This window comes from Eurypyga helias, unplaced genomic scaffold, assembly GCF_000690775.1.
Source record: "Eurypyga helias isolate BGI_N326 unplaced genomic scaffold, ASM69077v1 scaffold48620, whole genome shotgun sequence".
Classification (NCBI taxonomy): Eukaryota; Metazoa; Chordata; class Aves; order Eurypygiformes; family Eurypygidae; genus Eurypyga; species Eurypyga helias.
In genome coordinates this window covers 4,385-26,604 of record NW_010224703.1, presented here as the reverse complement: position 1 = coordinate 26,604, position 22,220 = coordinate 4,385, and the positions used below count along the sequence as shown (strand labels likewise).

The 22,220-nt window shown below is 40.8% G+C and overlaps 1 protein-coding gene across 1 annotated transcript in view; it reads left to right on the top strand.

Moving 5' to 3' along the window:
* TEKT5 (tektin 5) overlaps nt 1–21,963 on the top strand; it is a 22,917-nt gene extending 954 nt beyond the window's left edge. The window contains 6 exon segments of the mRNA XM_010146666.1: nt 604–687; nt 2,366–2,436; nt 4,051–4,194; nt 6,571–6,793; nt 18,366–18,520; nt 21,750–21,963. Of these exon segments, the coding sequence (XP_010144968.1) occupies nt 604–687; nt 2,366–2,436; nt 4,051–4,194; nt 6,571–6,793; nt 18,366–18,520; nt 21,750–21,963 (891 nt within the window).
* Nucleotides 21,964–22,220: the final 257 nt, after the last annotated feature.

Genomic DNA, 22,220 nt, shown 5'->3' with positions numbered 1-22,220 from the left:
ATGCCTTTGTAAGTTGGCTGTGCTTGTGCTGACGCAGTGGCAGGCTGAGGGTGCTTCTCGTCAGGGAGCATTTCCCGCTGAAAGGCTTTGTGGCAGATTTATTGGGATGGTTCCAAACAAGGGGGTGAGACATTAAGAGGAAAGGTAACCTGCTGAGGCTGCTTAGCTGAACTCCCTGTTCAAGGACTCCTGTTGTGCAGTCATCCCCTTGCGTAGGTGTGAAATTTCCGAACTCTGGCATCAGGCAAGGGAGGATGAGGGGAGATGAGGTTAAGGGATGAGCACGGAACAACACGAGTGTTTAAATCCACACAATCTGCCACAAAGCTTGGGCACGCTGAGATGTAGCCCTTGCTGCACATTAATAAGCAGCTCATCAAATGCAGGTACGGTGGCAGCGACTCCTTAAAAGTACGTGTGAAAGGGGAGTAGGAATGAGCCACTAAGATGGATCAGTTGAGTGCAACGAAGCCGCCTCCTGCTCTGCTCCACCCTCAATACATGGTCGTTGCTTGACACGTCAGCTCAGTGGCCCCCTCAGCAAGGTTCAAGGTTTCACTCCACAACGCAGTACTGAGCAAACGTGCCTCGGTTTCCTTGCAGAAAGCCCTAGAGTGCTTGCACCAATGTGAGAAGCGCAAGGGTATAGACTTAGTTCATGACAATGTGGAAAAGAACCTCATCAAGGTAAGATCAGACTTCCTAGTCTATTTTTCAAACTGTGGAAATAACTAAAATCCAGCTAAATATTTATCACAGTAAAAACATTGCAGTAATTTCTTCCTTTCATTCATTTGAAAGACTGAGGTGGGGAAAAGAGGAAGAAATTTGGTAAAACTAGGCACATTTGGGATGGTTAATGTTCTATTCCTCCTTCCTGGAGCAAAAGGAATAGCTTACCGTCCTTGTGAGGTCTTGTCCAGTTCTATCTTCTCTCATCCTATAAAACAAGGTAGAAATGTTTGAAGATTGTTTTCTGGGCCATGGTTTACAAAATTTCACAGGTTCTTAAGGATTACAATATAAAATGCTGGTTTACTCCCTTGCTATGTATATAGTGTTACTGAACAAAGACAGTGAGATAGACAGTAGTGACTGCTAAATCTTTTAAATAATCATAAGAAAAAAAAATACAAAATAACATTTTGCTACCATATTTGAAAGAGGTTATATTGGATATGTGTGAGAAAAAAAACACTAGGAAGGAACATTATGGGACAGTGGCATTGTTTCAAGCGCTTTTCTGGATGAATGGACTACAGAAGTATGTGCAGACCATTTGGGTAACCGAGATGCTTGTTCAGAGCCCACAGCCTGCACCTTGGGAGTTTTAGAGTTTTAATGAAAAATCAAGGAGCTAATATATATTACCTTAAGTGTTTCAGCACTTAATTTAGCATGAGAATCCCAGGGAGGGTGAAGTACTGCTAAATGTTCCACATAAACAGATGAAAAGATATTCTCTCAAAATGGAAAATAAAGGGCATTTGCCTGATGTCCCCAAACACTGCTCTAGCTAGCTTGGAGCCAGCTAGAGAGTGACAGTAAAGGCCATCAAAGGCTCATGTTGTAGTAACAGGAAAGCCAGTTGTAAAGTTGCTGTCCCTCCTACACATACTCTACAAGCACAGAGACAAAGCCTGTGTTGTTAAATTTGGGACGTCTTGATGACTTCCAAGGAGTTTAAAACACTTTATTTACTGTTTTCAAAACTCACAGAACTGTACACACGTAGGTAAGAGGGTATGTTGAGCTCAGACAGAATTTAAAAGAGGCTGGAACACCGTAATGTTGTTGGAGGGGCCATAATTGCTGTGTTTGCATAGTTTTCTGTGGGGTTAGTTTTGGTATTTTTTATTTATTTTAAGCTGAATGGAACCTGGCTTTGAATTTCTTTGACTAATATTTATAGTTCTGACATGTATTAGAATATACCTCCTTAAGGAGCCTGTTTCTGAAATCAGATATATTTTCAGCCTACTCTACTGTTAGCAAAACATTTGTATTGTTCTAAAAAAATTTAGAGGTAGTTAGGGTAGTTTAATACATTCAGGTTCATGTTTCAAATATCTTCACTGTACTTAAGCCAAGCAAAATTTCACTTCATGTTTATTGGAGTGACTCTATCCAATAAAATCTACTAACGTGTTGGATAAAATATAAAAAGCCATACGAATACAATTCAAAAGATACAACTTTGTAAGACTGGGGAAGAGAGGGAAAAAAACATATCCTTTCTTGACCTAAATTACAGTTGAGATATGCGAGATAGTTGCAACATCTAGAATATAGAATAAAAAGTATAAACTCACCGTGTGAAATGAAGTTTGGTGAAAGCACTGACACTGTGTATTTTCCACTCTAGGAGGTTGAGGCATTCAAGGGCTGTCAACAAAAAGTGACAAAACTTGCACAGAAAATCAGTGATCAGTTGGGGTAAGACTTTATATTTAATTCCTAAAGATAAGAAGGCTGAATTCAGTGTTGGCTAGTGTCTGACGACAGACTGAAAATAGCAAAGGCAAAAATGAGAGACTTAGCCTGTTAGATGCTCATTCCCCCCCACTTGTAATTCTTTCCAGTGATAGAATTTGTATGTTAAAGTGCAGAAGAGCAATATTCAAATGCAGTTTTTAAAGTCATGTTTAATCTGAAATCCTTCATTAAAATTAGGGGCACCAAAATTACAGGTTAGTTATGCCCATGTTGTTTTGCAGCACACTGGAATGAAGTTAAAAGGGATTATTTTTTTAATTACAAAAGTAAATTGAAAGGAAAATTATTATTGACAAAAGAAACAGGAGTCTAAGGTATCAGATGAATTATGGAATGGACTTAAATTATTTTAATGTATATTTATATATGTTTTGTTATGGGAGGCTTTGGAATTTATTTCTTTGACAGTGCACAAATATCCTAGAAAATGCAAATTATTTGTCTTATTTAATTAGCAAAAACTATTCTGAATACAGTCTGTTCTGTTAATTACACAGAACTGACACATATTTTAAAAGTCATGTTTATGTGGCATGACATCATTCCCAAAAGAAACAGCTCAGGTGCTCACAAGGAAGATACAGTTGTACAGTTCTTGACTATTATGTTCTAGCAGAAAAAGACGTAAGTAGAGTTTATAAATGGCCGCTTTCATTAAAGGCCCTCAGGACCCACCTGAGGCAGGTTACATGCATTTCTGCAGTTCACCCCGCCACTGTCTCATCTTTGGTGTGTGGTCAGATGAAAGAGAGTTCGTATGTGGTGGCGTGACCTCTGCTCTTTAGGATGGCATTTCTGGTTACCTTTGATCAGTTCTGTCACCGCATCAGCCAGACCAATTGACAAGTACATCCCGGAAACGGCAATATTTGCCAAAACTGTCAGTGAGTCTGCTGTCTCCTGATGCACTGGAAAGCAAGACTTTGATTCTTTTTTCATCCATATTATGCCGACTGTAGCCCAAAGTCTGCCAGGCCTTTCCCCCTTTTGGAAGAGCCAAAGGAGATTAGGTTAATCCAAAAATTCCTTGTGGGTAAGAAAGAAGAGACGGAGCAACATGTTTCCCTCCTTGTGATCCAGATTAGCAGAAATACTTCAACAGTGATGCACAGTTTGCATTACCTATCTGAATTTGGCCCTCAGATCAGGAGATGAGAAACCGCAGCTCTGCGCTGCCTTTTCTTTCTCTTAGAGCTCTGCTGGCGTGAAGGTTCTGAGTGAAAACCTCCTCCCGATTGCTGGGAGGCTCTCCTTCATGCCTCGCAGCCACTGCCTGCTGTTTCTCACCCTCGTGTCTGGCTGTCACCAAAATGACCAGCATTATTAAATGCAGAGTTAAATGCCTGCCTTTGAGGAACGCTCACCGGAGGCTAACGGGTGTGAGTGGTACAGCAGCTCCCTCTAGCTACAGTACAGCACCAAGCATTGCCAAAGCTGTAAATGCCAACCAACTCTACAGTGAAGCACTGCAGGAGGCTAATGAAAACAATCAGCTAGTTAGCATAACAGCATTAGAGGTGGTTCAGAATTAAGGTAAGCCTTTCCCCTTCACAGCATCAACAGAGATGCACAGCATGCCCTGGAGCAGGATCTTTCTGACAAAAACGCAGCCCATTTTATTGATGAGAAGTGCTTTAACCTGAGGAACACATCGGACAGCATCAGCTTTTACCATGGAGTGGAGAAAGCAGGCGGGACGTGAGTATGAGCAGCTACCGTAGCCTTCTCTTTCCATGCTCCCCCTGGTTTTCATGCTCCCATACTGTTTGTGGCCTTTGGGTTTCAAACCCACATCCAATCAGATAAAAATTCAGCTAAGGTGTGCAGTTAAATGCAGTGTGCTGAACAGCATGCAAGTGTACACCAAGGACTTTATATATTTTCTGTAAAAACAGCTTGGGTTATGTGGAAATCAGTCCATCAAGCTGCATGGTTATGTATTAAACAGGATGACCAAAAAGATTTGGCACAGCTTTAGTGTTACAGGCTGAACTAAAATGTCCCAACTGTATACAGTTTTAAAACTGTTTATTAATAGGGGCCACATCAAGACCTGCATCCAATCCAAAAGCAATAGTGAAGAAAAGCAGTGTGCAATAGAGGGCAGTGTTTTTGTACTGATGACTTGTTAGTTCCCTTGCCGCTCTTTAACACAGCAGTATTTGAATGGTGAGTGTACTCCATAATCTGAAATGATAATGACTCTGTCCTGTTGAAAGGAGAAAAAAAAAAAGCAGTATTATTTGTTTACGTATGTTCTGCTTCTCATTAAAAGATCACCTCATTCGCTACTGAAATGAGGGCCTAACCGAAGGAAACTTGGCAGGCATTCTGCTGACTCGAGTAACACTACCTACTTTTAGGATTAGCAATGAATAAAATTATTCTTGTCAGCTCTAGTAAAAAGCAGATTCATGTGGCTAAGTTTTACAGCCCTCTTCCTTTCTCAACCAACCATTCTCCAAAGAAATGCCAGTTTTCATTACCATTTTCCTGAAACCATTTGGTGGACTGAGACATACCTGCAGCACTCAGGAAAAGAGCAGGTGTTTTCTGCCTCGACAGACCAGCCAGATAAATTACAGTCTGAAAAAGCAGTGCTGAAGAACAGATTAAGTGCTGAGTATTTCAGATAGTCAGGATGGAAACCTGCTTGGAAATTGAATTTTCTGATGAGAATATGAATCTAATCATCAGACCATGGGGAAAAAGGACCCTGCAGAAAGTACACTGAGACTGTGTGGATCAGTAGCTGTAAGTAATGTCAGCTCAGGGTTAGTGCACTGATTTATGCACTTTACTGTGGTGTCATGTCGGTTACCTGAAACTGCCTAAATAAAGATGTGGCACTAAGGAATTCCAGGTTGTCTAGGAGGATCAGTACTTCAGTTTTGAGGGAGAGGAATACCCTATGAAAAACTGAAAAAAGGGCCCCTGAGAAAACAAGCGCTGACAAAATTACCTTTTTATTTTGCATCCCTTACTATTTATTCTCAGCGTTCAATTAAAATCTAAAGTGAACGTGAAACTCAGTAAATGGCATCATTCGTAGAAGGAAGATTTGTATGGAGGATGAAGTCTAAATGCAGGCAAAAGTTTATCTCAGTGTATCAATTCGGTGAGTAAAATATCTGTACCTTTCCATAAAATATGCTAAATATTTTTGGGTGAAAGAAGTGACCCAGTAGGCTAAGCAATGCACTAGAGAAGGTGGTGAATGTAACTCCAGAGAGAGTAGCTTATGCTGCACCAGTTTTCAAGCCGGGGGCTCAGGCTGCAAGTTTAGAACCTCGCAGATTCCCAGTTTGGAAAGACTTGAGTGCAGGATTTATGTTTGTAATTCTGTCAGTTACAATGAAGACCATCTGTGAAGTTTGGACACACAAGCAAGCATCCCAGAGTTTGTTTACATACAGGATGTTGCAGCAGGAACATTCATGGGTGGCATTTTTCAGTGCAGGAGCCCTATATTCAGACTTTCTCTGTGTATTCATAGGCTGTTCCACAGCAGAGCCATTTCTGCTTGGCTCATAGACAATACTGAATTTAACTGTAACAGCCGTGTCAGTTAAAGCAGAGGGTTTCATTTTAATACACAGAGAAATAAGAGGATGGAGATATTTATCTGAATGACACAGAAAGATAGTGTTGGGGCTGGGAGAACAAATCCAGTTCTCCCCAGGATAAAGGTTTGGGTTCACAAAAATAGGTGGTATTTGGACTTAATTGGATGGTTTGCAAGGTACAGGAGATCATGTTAAATAATGTAGTAATCCACCAAGGCCATAAGCACTCTGAACCTTGACACAAACGTGTCAGATTTCAGCTGAGATACAGCAGGGATGAGCTCAGACCATCACCCAAAATCTTCACTTGGTGTTGCCACATCTTTGGTTTATAGAAGAAAACAGGAAAAAGAAGTGGGTATGAAACCAGCAGGATTACCTGCAGTATGCAATGGCACAGTTTGCAAATTTCTGTGAACACTTAATTCAGTGTAAATATCACTAAACAAAAATTAGCTCACCTAAGCTTTTATCTTTCATTTTCCCCTTATTTCACATTTCTTAATAGTGTTTCAGTTCCTGCAACGTGGGCTAAATTCAGTGAAGACAATATCAGGTGCTCTCAGCATGCAAGGGCCAACTCTGTCAAGCTCCGAAAGGAGGCAGAGGTTGGGCTGGAGGGCATGTCTGAGGAGATGTGGAATCATTTCATCAGCACCAATATCGCCTTCAATAACCGTATTGCGGAAGTAGCTGATGCAAAGAACAAACTCCAAGCACAACTGGCCAAGGTAAGATTCACAGAGCTGGCAGCTGCATAGTATCTTAGTTGTACCTGAAAGGCACAGAAATCTTCTCCGGGGTTCACGTCCTTCCCCAGTGAGCATCTCCTCCAAAGGTATGCCTGCATCACCATCCTTAAACGGCGCATCGGAATCACTCCTGGGTGGGAAGAGCTTACTCAGGGACAGGCAGACTGACCAGGTGATAGGGTTTTACAAGGAACCACGTGACATCTGTGCGTAATCACACGCTGATTACGGTCATTTGCAACTTACGGAAAGATATCTTAGATGGTAGCTTTTTTCTATTTTACATTATTCCTTGGCCGTTTCCTGACACAGAAATAGTACATGAATTGCTTCTTTTTTTCTGAACAGCTAACTAACTTTGGAAAGCCTGCAAATAAAAAGGCCCACAAACAGCAGCATAGTTAATCTGTTTTAAAGGAAGGAGAAGACTTTCAGGTTTTTTACACTTTGGTTTTACAGCAGCAAGGGAAGAATCCCAAATTAACTAAAATTTGAAAGTATTTACATACAGAATGTCATCAGACTACCTTTGACACCTAAGTTCCAAGTTTTCCTCTCCCATTTGAATAACACATTTTCATACCTTTAACCCGAATTTTGGCCTAGTCATGGTTGGAAACAGCCTGATAATTCAGAGTGGGTCAGACTGTGAACTTTTCAACCATCTGTCCTGTCTCTGTCTTCCTATTATACAAAGCGGAAATGGCACGGAAGGAGACAGACCTGTATTTATTTGTGTTACCTTTCTCAGTAAGTTTTCACTGAAGCAAGTGATGTGTTGGAAGTGTGTTAGTTGGATTTTGAAACATCTGTGCTGAAGTTCACCAGAGGCACTGCCTGGTGCTGGCAGATAAAATCCCGTTAAGCGAGCGAGACTCACTGTTACTTCCATGTGACTTCAGCCAGGGCTCAGTAAGTTCTTCCATTAAGACTCTTGCTCTTATAGAGGAGCCTCATGTTCACTCATTTGTTTCAACGCACATTTGGAAACAATGGAGTTTTCCTGCCATTCTGTTTACCACAAGTAGGTTTGGACAGTTTCAGTTTATTTTTAGGGACTCTCAGGAAAGTACAAGCTAACCAGCTAAATATGTGTTAAGTCACAGCACATAAGTTAATGCTTTCTTCTTCCCCCACCCCCCAACCCCTTATAAGGCATGAAAGCTGTTGAATGTGGATTTTTTGTGCGTTTTAGATTGTATATGATCTACACAACTACAGCGCTTTATCCCCAAAATGACCATCCAAGTTTCTCATGGATTTAATTTATGGACATTTGCTTCACATTTTCCACTGACCTTTCTAATGCTTTTAAGTGCCCCTTTTATAAAAAGGTTTATAGCATAAGGTAGCAGAGGGTGCACATATGGAATCACAAAGTGCATTATGAGATACCAACATACAAGCAGGGATTTTGCCATGGAGTCCAGCGGGTACTGTAACATAACTGCTGACAAGTGGTGTAAAATGGAAAAAAAAATTATGTCCCTATACTGTTACACCATTGAATTGAAATAATAAGTCATCTAGAGAAATTTGAATTATCATATTTATATAAAGAATAATTACTTTGTACGGTGTACATGAATAAAAAAATGTATCAAATAAGATTGCACCTTATGATGCTGTTACTGAGTTACTCATTAGCACACACATAGTAGAGATACTCATCACAAACTCCACAGTAATGCAGTTACATCAGAATAACAAAATGCTAGAGAAGAAAATCACATATCATAGAATCATTTAGGTTGGAAAAGACTGTTAAGATCATCAAGTCCGAGCGTTAACCTAACAGTGCCAAATCCACCACTAAACTGTGTCCCTAAGCACCACATCTCCACCTCTTAAATCCCTCCAGGGATGGTGACTCAGCCACTTCCCTGGGCAGCCCGTTCCAATGCCTGACAGCCCTTTGGTGAAGAAATTTTTCCTAATACACAACCTAAAGCTCCCCTGGCAGAAATACAAAATGGCAAAATATGTTGGTGCGGAGTAATTCAGGCTGGTCTGTGTTGTCAAAGGAAAGGAAAATACAATAGGTTTATTGAGTAAAAATGTTGCTGGTTAAGATGTGGGTGCAGGTATATGGTAGAAGTCCTGTTAATTCTCTGGTTCATGGCCATACCTCAAAAACACAAGAGGAAGCAGAAGGCAAGTGAGGGCTGAAGTGAGTAAGGAGTGAGTGCTCATTTAGCAGATCTATAGGTAAGCATAACAGAGTACATTCTTCTTTCTCCAGGCTTGCAGGATAGTCTATAGTAATAATCAGAGAAAAAACATATTGCTGGGATATGCTTTAAGAAGACAGCCAATGGCGCTCTCAAATTCTGCTACACCTCTTTTCTTCCACTGGGATGTGATTACAGTCAAATGCAGCTACTACAGTTCCCTTCACATCTAATAGCAATTAGGCAATGGGCGCCCCAATTTAGTTTTTGTGTTTAAAAAAAAAAAATCATCTTTCAAAGGCTGTTTTTGCCTTCTCATCAATGAATGCCACTCTCAGAGACATCCTTCTCTCTGCCAAATTGCATTTCTAGCTAAGCAGGCTAGCTCCGTAAAATGAGGGGGAAACGAGAATAGAAAATATTTGCTATCTTGGAACCAGGAAAAGGAATTAATTTAATGGGGTCTGGGGTCCATTTTGGAATGAAAAATACTTTTCCTATTTGTGAAACAGCAAAATATAAGACAAAAAAATCATACATGGAACTTACTGCAACGATCTGTTTATAAAATCAGTTCCCTGAAAAAATGAAAGAATCAAAAATACATAAAAAACGCGTGAATATGGTGATGATCTGAAAATAATCCTATGTTGAAATGGCACATTTTCTGCTGTTTATAGCACTTCCACATAAAAGATCCTCTGATTAAGATTACAAACCTACAAAGCCTAATGCCTGAGCTGGTGGTCCACTGCGTGCTCTTTAGAAGCACAGAGCACCGGGTGGAATAGTTTGTCTTGCATTGTAGGTTTCATCTATTAGCCCTGGAAAAATGTAGTTTTCTTTTGGAATTCAGCTTTTTGTAAAGGCTCGTGTAATTTGACTTAAACGCTGGGATCAGAACGCTGTACTAGTGCCCGTCATTGATGCTGTGCTGGCGACTGGGCTGCATGCTAGGGTTAGCTTTTATCATACACGCAACTTAACAAGCTTCTCCTGGCCTGAATTGTTGCCATAGTTTGTTTACGTTGCCTATATGTATAATGGCTTTACGGCCACACGTTTACAGTCTTGACTTCCTGTGCAAGAATGTCATTGCTTCAGACTTGGTTAGGGAAATCCACTACCAAACGAAACCACAGGCATTGCTCTGGTAGTGACCTGTTGGAACATTCTTGCATTACTCAATTGGTAAAGGGCCTTTCTATTCCTGCCTTTCTTTCCCTTGCTTGCCGATGGTATTATATCACATGTGGGATTATGTCAGCAGAGTGCTATTCATTTATTGCTTGGAAAACAATGAACAGGAATAAAAATACTGGAATGGACAAGATTTAGCTAGTTCTGAATTCACCCAGGCAAGCTAAGGAATTCCACGTGCAGTCTGCCATACCAGTTACTTCTAACAAGCAAGGGTTTTCCCCACAGTAGGCATTTGCCATCATACCTCTCGGCTCTGGGTGCTGTTGCCTGCAGCAGCCCTTCACAGGACTGCTGTTCAGGAGAAGGCTGCTGGGCTGACGTTCTAGTTCAACAGTAGCTGATAACAGAACAGTAGGTGATAACAGTTGTGTTATCAAAGGCTCTGTGTGAACAATCCACATCAGTCCTTCCAGTGCTTCCTTCTCCTAAGCACCACCAGATTTGTATTTGTCATATAAATGACATGCAAAGAAAACCAGTGATCCATTATTATTCTGTTAAGTTTTATTCTAGGATGTTGTCTTCCTTGATTTCTAGACAAGTATGTTCTATGTATCAAAAGATACACAGAATGTATTTCTATGTGAGGAAGGTATCCTGGTTTTACTTCTATCAAGCGTTATGCCAGGAGTTTTGCCAAGACCTTCTCCATCAATGACATAATGTCTCCATTTCAGGTTACAAACTGTACAAGTCTCAGAATAATAACTGCACAGCAGTCCGTCTGTTTTTATAAGCATTTTGTCTGCTCCTAGTACTGCTGGTGGACTTGCACCTCAGTTTCTAACATGTTCCTGCAGCATTTACCTTGAGTTACTGAAAGACAACTGAATAGTAGACTACAAGAATTCTCCTGTTGTAATTGACTGAGGTTCTGTCGTAGTAATTAACCTAGGTTTCATCGAGTGTGGGCAGGGCAAACAGCTTGCCATGAGTGGGTTGAAATTTCGTTAACGACTGGAAAGAATCTCGTTCCTGACAAGAATCAGTGTTACAGAGCAACTGCATGAGCCATAGCAGTTTCTGCCTGGCACCATCTCTAGAAAGAGACATCTTCTCTCTACTAAAGGGATGTATGGCCTTCTCTCAGTTAAGGTTATTGTTATTTTGACCACGTTTAACAAAAATGCATTAACAACATAGCACTTAATTTTTTTTCTCCTAAAAGATGATGCATTCTAAAATTGCTGGTCCTGCAGCATCTAAAACCATGATTGAGTGTAAAATGGAGGAAAATACAACAGAACTCTGAGGCTTATTCTCATTCTTTGATAGTTAATTGTGTGGGAAGGAGGTATGCAAAGAGTTAATGTTTCCTTGTGTATCATTATTGCTTCCTCTGTTATTTCAAAATATTTTAGAAAATCCAGGCTAAGTTAAATGATACCATGTTTTTCTCCCCTTTGATTTTAATAAAGGTGTTTTAAAATAAACAGGTACATATTTAGGACCAGTGAAAGGTGAAATAGAAACTGATTGCATATAAATGTAAAATTGATTAGATTGTTTTCAGATATTAAAGTAAAAAACACATATTAGAATTCGGTGGAAGGAGGATTTTTGTAAGATTGTAAGTTATTATACCAACCAAACGAAAGGCCCAGGATCCCTGGGTCCTCTGTTTCAGTCTATGCTGAATAGACCAATCTGTGTAAGGACACAGATTAAACAACCAGATGTATATTAAAAGCCTTCTTTGTTTTAAAAGTATAGTATTTACATTCCAATAGGTTCATCTTTTCTGTGAAAATGTCATAGAAAATGTTGGGGAATTTATAGGAATCCTTTGGTACGCACAGAATTTACAGTACGCTTTAGCTTTCAGGTCTGTTGACTGTATTTATATCAGCCCTAGTCCCATTGTTGTGAAGCTTTATAAATAATGCAATATTCCTAAATCCAGACCGATCTCTCCACTCCCAATATGCTTGAGGAATTGTGCAATGCATCGTTTTGGAGATACTTTCCCTGGACAGAAACTAAACTGTTGCTTGTCGTAACTATGTAACTCAGTCATCCCATACGAGTACACATAGCAAATGCACCAAGTTCCTGCTCAGAAGGATTCTAACTCTGCCTCAGCACAGTTAAGCTACCAGAATGCATTACCTGCTGATGTTACATTCTGTCGAGTGTGATTTTTTTTTTTCTTGGGAATGTGCTTTTCTTCTTTTCTTAAAAGTTTCCTGGACTATTCCCCACCACCATCTGATTAAAAACAAAACAAAACAAAACAAAACAAAACTTGGTAAGTCATAAAACAGTGACCTGCAATTAAGCAATAAAAAAAATAAAGAAACCCCCAAACCAACACAAGCAAAGGACAAGGTAATCTCTATCAAGATTTTGTCTGAGCCATGACACTGAAAACCATCAGGTCCAAATTCACTCCAGATTCGAGATCTGTGTTACACTTGTATTCCAAAGATTGCAAGATATCATCGTTTTACATCGAAATAATGCGGTCATATACCCTAAAATTAATTGTGAATCAGTCACAATGACACTATTAAGCATGATAACATCAACAAATGTAACTTTTACAAAATAATTTGGATGAAATATGGAAACATGGATGAAGAAAAGTTTAAAAGACTGGCTGAGAGGTAAAATATTAAACATAAAGAAATTTACAGAATGAGGAAGCAGGCACAAGAATGTTCCTCCCACCATATTACTGGGCTTTTTGCATTTGGACACTGAACACTGAGCAACTTCAGAAACAACAAAAAACCAAAGATAGCTGTCAGACTGTAGCATCTTAAAAATGCTTATCTTGTACCTGAGACTACCCTGATTACATGATGCAACATGCGTGACTTCAGTGGCTCTTTCTCTTGGTCTTACTGTACCCAGCCTATACAAATCGTGGCCCTGGTGAAGTGCGAGAACAGAGGGAGCGCAGTTTTCTATAAGCTCTCCAGAATGCTGCAGCACAAAACTTTACTCATGTCCTGGAAGGGAAAGTTTCCGGATGGGCAGCTGCCTGAGCCGTGCTCTCTTAGGAACACGTTGCTCAGCATTTGTTGTTTCTGCTTCCTGCCCTTGGAGGTCATCCAGAAATGACGCAGACTGGTGCAACACTATCTGCTGATCCTCCCCACCAATCCGTTCACAGACGGCAGATTATCTAAACCATTTCATCCAATGTGTGGCCAGAATGAGTAATCGAAAACTGTTTGTACAAAGCTGCTGCGATGTGTTGGAGGGGATTCCCCGGAGAACGTTTTTCTTTGCATGTTTTAAATGACAGAGGGTTTTTTTTTAAAAAAAAAAAGTAACAAAAAACTTAAGACCACACAATGAACCTAAACCACATCCACTTACACGCAGCCAACCAGGGCTGCAGGATGGACGTATGGTTCATGTTTGAACTTTGAGTTCACAGACAGGTTTAAGCAATATTTTTCACTAGCCAATGAATGAGGGGGTTGCTCAGTAGCGCCCCCTGTGCACAATCAGTTGCCTTGGTTGTGCAGAACGTGCTTGCAGGCTACTCCGACCCTTACGAGCAGGACAGCAGAGCACCTAGCGAAGTCGTGTGGCACGACAATGTGGTCACTGCACACTGTGCCAACACAAAACGTTACAAAGGCTGGATGTAAAACTAAGTTTTCAGTGACTTTTGGGTAAAATCTATATTCAGGATCCAGTAGTTCATTATTAAAGTGAAATATTGTCTGTGTAGACTTCAGAGCTTGCCCTTTTAGAACATTAATATTGTGTGGATTTGTAGGCTGTGCAAACTACAACCTTCAGGTCACTCCTAGACACAAGACTACTATTGTCCTGTGTGAGTTACATGCCATTATTTACAGGGGAAGCGCATACATGACTTGGTATTCTAAAAAGAGAGGCCAACAGAGCCTCCTGCTGCGGTGTCGCTAATGGAACACCTCTGCGTGTGCGATGAGCAGAGCGGGCAGAGGCCCAGCCAGGTGTTGTCTGACAGCGCAGCGAGTGCTGCGGGGGAACGGGAACAAACCTCAGCTTTGATCACTACCAGCATTCATGCACTTGAAACCTACTACTGAATTTGAAACCATGGGTTTGTGATCTGGCTGTTGTACTGTGGCCACATACAGAGAAAAGCGTGGGGTCAGAAAAATCCTCTTCTAAAGTTCCCTCTGCTAGTTGAGCTTAAAGACAATTGAAGCCTTTGCAGGAGGCTGAGGACAGTCCATACATGGGCAATCTGCTCAGTGTTGTCTGGACTAGAATGAGTTTGTTCCTTCTACATCTTAAAAAACCCAACCTGATATGTAATTGATTTTTTTACGCAAGCAGACGGGGAGTAAAGGGCTCCCAACCATTACAAAAGCATTGTCACATGGTGCTGGAATGGCCATGGTTTGGTGTAGCCAATCTTTACATTACATAGATAATCTTTAGATTTGATATCAGGAAAAAGTTCTTCTCGGAGAGGGTGGTGAGGCACTGGGACAGGTTGCCCAGAGAAGCTGTGGATGCCCCATCCCTGGATGTCTTCAAGGCCAGGCTGGATGAGGCTTGGAGCAACCTGGTCTAGTAGAAGGTGTCCCTGCCCATGGCAGGGGTGTTGGAACTGGATGGGCTTTAAGGTCCCTTCCAACTCAAGCCATTCTGTGATTCGATGATTCTGCATAATGAGAATTTGTGGCAGCTGTTATCTGAAATACTGAAGACTACTAAATTTCTTCCCTGGTCCTCTTATAAATTTGTGTAATGCTTCCAGAATCTCTGCAGTGTGTTTCTGTGAGCATCCAGTGTCCTCTTTGATGGCTTCCTGCTTTCCTTCCATGTGTGGAATAAACATGATACCCATACTGCTTCCAAATTAAAAAAAAAAGGCAGGGTAAAAAAATATTGCAGACAATATTAATTTCATCTTCTTCTCTAACCTGATTAGAGCAATTAGCACTAATTAAGTGTAAAGCAACTTGTAACCAAACTCCTTGCACTGAATAAATTGAATTGTTCTGATTCATGTTATCACAGGACAGAAAGCATCAGCACAGTGACTACATTACATACTTACCATAACACGAGCACCTGTGTAAGCTGTGGCACTGCTCTTGGGGTTTTATAGAATCACAGACTGGTTTGGGTTGGAAGGGATCTTAAAGACCATCCAGTTCCAACCCTCCTGCCATGGGCAGGGACACCTTCCACTAGACCAGGTTGCTCAAAGCCTCATCCAGCCTGGCCTTGGACACTTCCAGGGATGGGGCATCCACAGCTGCTCTGGGCAACCTGTCCCAGTGCCTCCCCACCCTCTTTGGGAAGAATTTCTTCCTGATATCTAATCTAAACCTCCCTACTTTCAGTTTAAACCCATTCATTACCCCTTGTCCTGTCAAGTTTCACACATGGCTCCTTTCTCACCAAGTGCTCTGGGCTGGTCTCAATGCACTGATTCATTGACAGATTTGCTCCACAAAGGTGAATCACCATTTCCACCTGCTGCCCATGTCAGTGCGTTACTAACAATAGAGCTCAATGCGTGAACCACCAAGGTTCTACCCAGAATCTGAACCTAGAGTGCAAGTCCTCTGTTCCACCATAAGCAGAAAACAAGTACCACACACAAACCTTTCCGAAATTGAGACATAACTTTGCCCAGTTCTTACTGGGCTGAGATACATGCTGCTTTGATTCATTGTTTTAGGGTTTTTTTTAAAAAAATCTGCTTACAATTTGCTCCAAATTGTTAGTAGAACTAATACGAGAGGCCAACATCCTCACCATGCCCCTCTGCACGTCACGGAACTACACCAACAGAACTGCTACAGTGCATTTGGCTCACTTGCACGCGGTAAGGCGTAGCATGGGAAACACTGCTGTAGTGACAGAAGCTGTAACACAAACACAGGAAAGGAGGACCCTGCTAAGCAGCGGGTGACCTCCAAAAGCACTGTGTATTCTTTGCCTCGCAGCCCCGGTTCGTCCCCAGGTTGATGGGTTTGGTTAGCAATGAAGGGGAGCAGTGAGAGCAAAGGACAGGACTGACGGGCTGGTAAAACTCTCCGTGACGTGCATCCACTTTATCACCAGTGGCCTGCCTGGGAGCTGGACCTCACCTTTGTCACGCACAGATGAAAGGACTGGATTCTCTTAGGGGTTTTTAAACGGCAAAGTTCTGTCAACAGCACAAACTACTCAGGTTCTGCTTCTGAGCAGCAGAAAACCCAAGTCCTTGGTGCTTTCAGGGAGAAGGAAGGATGTGGGCTTGATGCATAATGAAGACATTCAACAACATTAAGCCTCTTTCCTTCATTTTTTTTCTAAAACTGTAGACAAGATGTAAACAAAGTACTCTTCTCGTAAGTAGTTCCTTTGCAAAACAAAGAGCTACCAAAGCACACTGGATTACCTACATAAATACTCCCTGTAAAATGCTGCTAACTTAGTGTGATCATGGGCTTAAGAAGGAACCACTGCAGAACAAAACTGTAGGGAGAAATTTACTACCGGTAACTTCACTTTCTTCCGTACTGTGTTCCCTTCGTAACAAACCCGATTTTTTCCCCTGCAGTCTACAAACCATTAAAGCTTCTTTTTGGGTGAAGATGCTCTCAAGCATCTTGAGAACCAACCTTGGTCCCAAAGAGCTCAGTACAGTGTGGAGACCTGGCGTCAAATCAGTACAGTCGTGTTCATACGCTGCTGCTTCGGGGTCCAAGATGGTTCACCTGCTGGAAAATCGCATTGCTCTAAGGGTTGAACTGCTCTGGACAGTGCTAGCCAGGGGATCCTTCACATGGCTCTACTATCCGACGTCAGCAAGCCCTTAAGGACTTGGACTGGGGTGCAGGTTCCGGGCATTCTTAACTCTTCAGGTTTTGTCTATAAATAATCTTTCAGCAGCAGGAACTAATTGAATTTTCAAACCACACACATCATTAGTAAGCCTGGTACAACTTAGTGTGCAGGCAAGATCTAAATAGCTACATAATTTAAATCACATTATGCCATTCTTAGTGGTGGTTGAAATTCAACTTGCATTGATTTTAGCAGACTGGCTGAGAAACTACATTAGTTCAATTTGTTCTCTTCCATTTTAAAGCTGTTTATAGGAAAAGCTTGAACAGGCTCGCCCCATTGGCTGTAATGAATTCTCATAAATGAAAGTAACATAACAATCAATTTGCTGAGAAATGTTACCTGAATATAAACTTTTTCTCCCTTGTTTCTTTTTTAAGACTGAGCAAAACTTTTCTCTTGCAATTTCTCTTTTTCCATACAGATTAAAACATAAGCATTTACAGGATTCTCAGGGATAATATGATTATATAACATGCCCTGCAGCTAAAATCTGTGCTATACTAATTCCATGGGCCTCTCCTTTTTTGTTTCACTCCGTATCTTGTCCATTTACAGAAAACAAGCCTTTAAAGGAAGTTGGGTTTACCTCTCCAGCTCCCAGTGGAGTTTTCAAAACTTTTAAAACGTAGTTTCAGTATGAAGATGACTTGTGTTCTTATGTTCTTGCAGCAAATGTCCCAAAAAACACTTGGAGTATGAAACAATTTCAGAGGGGACTTATTTGATTGCTTTTGAATTCTTATGAGGCAAAGGAAATAAGAATTGAATGAAAGTTTAAATGAAAATAGCAGTTTATTGGAATTTTATCTCTGCAAAATGTTCATAGATCAAGCAGCAGATTTTTTTATTTGGGAGAAAAATTTGATAATGAAGCAAAATGGAAATAAAACCCTGTAGAGCCATAAACGCTGCCTCTATGAAAACAGCTTTATTGCAAAAACAGTTGGAACTTCCCTCATCACAATTAATTCAGTGCTTCTCTTCTGCTTGTAATGAATTTATATCCCCAATTCGCCTACAAATTTCTTAATTTTGTAATAGGAAAGAGATGGTGCATTTCTTAGTGGAAGTTGTTTGCCCATTTTCCAGGCAAAACTTCATTAGATGCCTCCTCGTGATGTACGAGTGTGCAGCCCCCTCCTCCTGGCTCTCCTGGGAGGTTCGATTACCTTATGTCCTTTTAAAGAAACGGCAACATCAAGCCGACGTTATACAAATCCATCGACTGCCCTGAGTTTATAGTACTCTCCTCCCCTAAATGAAGAAAAATGGCAGGGCAGAATGGAAGCGGTTCCGTAGGAGTGTTTAAAAGCAGGGCTGAGTTCTGGTTCTGTACGCTCCGGAGGCTTACAGAGGTGTTCTGCTTTGTTCAGATAATTCAGGAAATCTTCCAGACAGAAGACACAATCATGTTACTGGAGCAATCCATAAAGGCGAAGGAGTACCCGCTGAAAGTGGCTCAGACCCGCCTGCAGGGAAGAACTAAACGACTCAACATGGAACTTTGCCAGGATGTGCCTCAGTTTCAGTAAGTAAAGGCCAGACTACTCTGTCCCTTCTTTCATCAGCCACTCAGGGACAGGAAGTATAAAGACAGCGTGCATCAGTTTGATGGGATTAGAACTGCATTCCGTACACTGCAGTACAGATTCCGGGAGAAAGCAGGAAAGTCCAAGTGGCTATGTTGAAGTAACAGGCCAAAACCTCTGCTGTGCCATGTGTGTAGGTGCCTTCAGAGTCCCTCTCTCAGGCCAGTGAAGAGCTCAGTTGCTTGCTGGTGGCTGGTAGCTTTTGGGATTCACTCTCATATCTGAGCTTAGGAATTGATTTTAATTCTGTTCTGTATGAAACACAAGATTTCACTTCAGGAAATGCCTAATCTTAGTAATATGTTTTCCCAGATGCAATTCTGTCTTGTGATGCAAGCAACTCTCTAACGGTCCAACTCCTTAAAAAGTTAATCAAGAGAAGAATGAGGCAGCATCTCTTCCTGCCTCAACTCATTTTCAACTACACAGTATCCAGTCCAGTATCATCTTTGTACGGGTTAGCTCATCCGGCATAAATTTTGGGTATAGAACTGTAGGGGCTTCCCAGCACATTGGCATCAGCCTGGTGATCCCTTGTATAGTGCATATTGTCTCTTTCTGGATATACCAGAAGGTGTCCAAGATACTAGCCTTCCTTCCCTCCTGACTGAAGGAGGGTCTTATGTATTTTAATCCCACTTATCTCCTTCCAATCCATCTAGGACACATCAGTGTTCCAAAAGAACTTTATTGAGTGTATCTTATTTAAAATACTGTCTTCAAAATATTCTGTGGGGGTTTTCTCAAGAAATACTGCACCAGGAAATTCAGAGCTGAATTTCACAGTCCAGTATGAGAATTTTGCATATTTTTATGAAAAGTAGAAAACTATTCCCTTTTTATTTTTTTCTCTAGCAATATCCCACTGTATACAACAGCCTCACATGCAGTGAGATTAATGAAGCACATAATGCCTTAAACTCCCTAAACAGTGTTTTATCAGCTCAAAAAGCTTCTATTCAAACACAGAAGGGGAATAAATCATAGTTTATTGTACTGGCATCTTTTCACTTTTTCTAACTCCTTAAACCATAAATCATACAGGGCGATATATCTTTTTTCAGCCTTATGTCTCCTTAATCAGATCTTGACATTTCCTTCGGTGTATCTGTACATTAGATGTCTTCAACTTCACACTCTGCTCTACACATCCATTCTGTCACAAAATATTGTTCTGGTTCTGAAGTCTTTTATATCCATTTAGATTTCTTCACGTGGCTTCTCATACCACATAAATCACACCTGTTCTAGATGCAGTTCAGCTGCGAGAAACCAGAAAACCCGTTCGCACTGTAGCGTTCACTTCGCAGTTGTTTTTACTATGGGAGCAGATCATTTGCCACTTCAGTTACCACTACACCATCAATTAGGTATGCAAATAAGCTAAAGCAGCATTTTATTAATAAAAACAAAACAAGATGGCCTTAAATATTAATACACAACTCCAGTCATACTCCAAGTTGTTCTCTCCCTACTTTCTCCCTGAAGATCTCTTCCACTAACCTGCAGCATTATGATTGACATCAGGCCAGTCAGCAGGATTGCATAGATCCAAGACACAAAACTTGCTTAAGGATCAAAAATGTGCTGAAGCAGAGTGTTGCATTATCTCTTCTTCCCACAATTGCCAGTGATGCTGTTAATGTTCCGAAGGGTCCTGTCTAAAATGATGTCTTTGAGTATCTTCTCCAATTAAAGGACATTAATGTGACATAAAGTACACAGGGGTTCTGAATCAAACTAACTACTAGCTTCTACTTATGCAAGAGCTTCACAAGCCACTGCACAGCTCTTAAGAAGTATTTTAGACGTAACATATGTGCACGTTTTCTGTCAGTATGACTTCTAATACCTTCACCAAAATGTTTTACACAAGTACACTGCTTACCAGATGTAGGTATATTGATGGATAATTAGCATGTCCTCTTCTCCTTTCGCCCATACATATGAATTTTGCTCCACCACAGCTCCCTAATCCAGACCAGGTTATTTTGGATGCTTTATCTGATCCCAATCATTGAATGTTATGTTCATCGTAATTGCAATTAGAAGTAAAAATTCTGACAGAGTATTTGAAATCTGGACATTTTTCTATCACAGTTTTTGGCTGAGCTCACGTTTCAAATAAAATGTATTTTCTTAGAGACAAAATCCTATCTGAGAAACTAAAAACATTTGCTAATTCACTTTTTAAGGTTTGGGGTTTTTTTTTGCTTTTAAATAATTTATGTGTATTTCTTTCATGTGGTTTAAAGCGAAAGGAATTCAGCCCAATAGCTCAACTGTAGTTGGGAAAGAAAATATCAAATGAACCAGTTCTTTGTAACATGTAAATGTTATCTGAGTTTGCTGTTTGTTTAAGAGGAAGTGCTGATGTTGGCACTTGTTCTCTGTGTGTGCTGCCAACTTTGTAGTTGAAGGGGAAGGGATTAGACAGAAAACAAATTCATAAAGTCTAGTTTTTCTGTGCTGAAACAACTGGGACTATCCCAAAACAAGTTAAAGTGAGTTCTGGAAAAATTAATCTTTCTTATATGTTATAGTGCACTGAGCAGTTAATAGTACATTAAACAAAAGGCAAAGTTAAAGAGTTTAACCAGCTCAGTGACTAGATACAAGACGATTTGCCACATTTCTTCCAGTGGCTTATCAATGGAAATGTGACTAATATCAGCTCACAGAAAAAATTGATTTCAGAGCTCCACATTCAGTGGTTATTCTGACAAGTAATTCTTCTGATTAACACGCTTCTGCGCCAGACCAAGACCATTTAGCACATCCTGCTGTGTAAGTTTAAGCTATCACCAACTACACCGGCACTCTCCAGTAACATCTAACCCAAACGTGTTCTACAGGAGCACACGCAAGTGCTCAACACAGTGCTAGCCCTAACGAGGCTACACAAATGAGAGGCTCTAAGTGAAGAAGATAGACAGATGTAACAAAGCAGAGTGGCTTCATTTGCTGTTGAAGGTCAGCACAAGCAAGAAATCATCACTTCTTACAGGTGCTATGCAAACTAGCTTGGCAAAGAGGCTTCATATTGATTCAGTCCAAGACAGCTGTTCAAATCCTGCCCAAAAGTGTGACCTGCCTACTGTCAAAAAAGGAACATGGTGAAGGACTGCTAAAGTTATGTGAGCAATCTGTCCCCTTCTCTTCTTTCAGGCTTGTGACTGAAGTTTACAGAATAGATGACACCTTACAGACCTTAAAGCAATGTCTGCAAGAAGCCCGTGATACTCTGCAGATGCTGGTCCTCAACAAATCAAACCTGGAACATGAAATTTCTGTGAAGGAAAACTCCATCTTTATTGACAAGTACTGTATGGACATGCGCAAAGTCTTCCCCAGCGCCCCACAGCTCATTGGCTACGCTTGAATAGTAACTTTTGATATCTTAGTGCATGGTAAGAGTTGCAGAGGTTACAAATAGTTCCTAAAGTAAAACATGATAATTTTCTCAAATAATTAAATCCTATAGACTAATAGGAATTAGTCATGCGCCTTTCCTTTCAACAACCTCATATTCTCAGCTGTGGCTGCTACTGATACAACCAGAATTAGTAGCCTTACTCTAACAAATCAGACCGCACTAAAATAAACACACAAATATTGCAAGACATACGTGAGTGACTA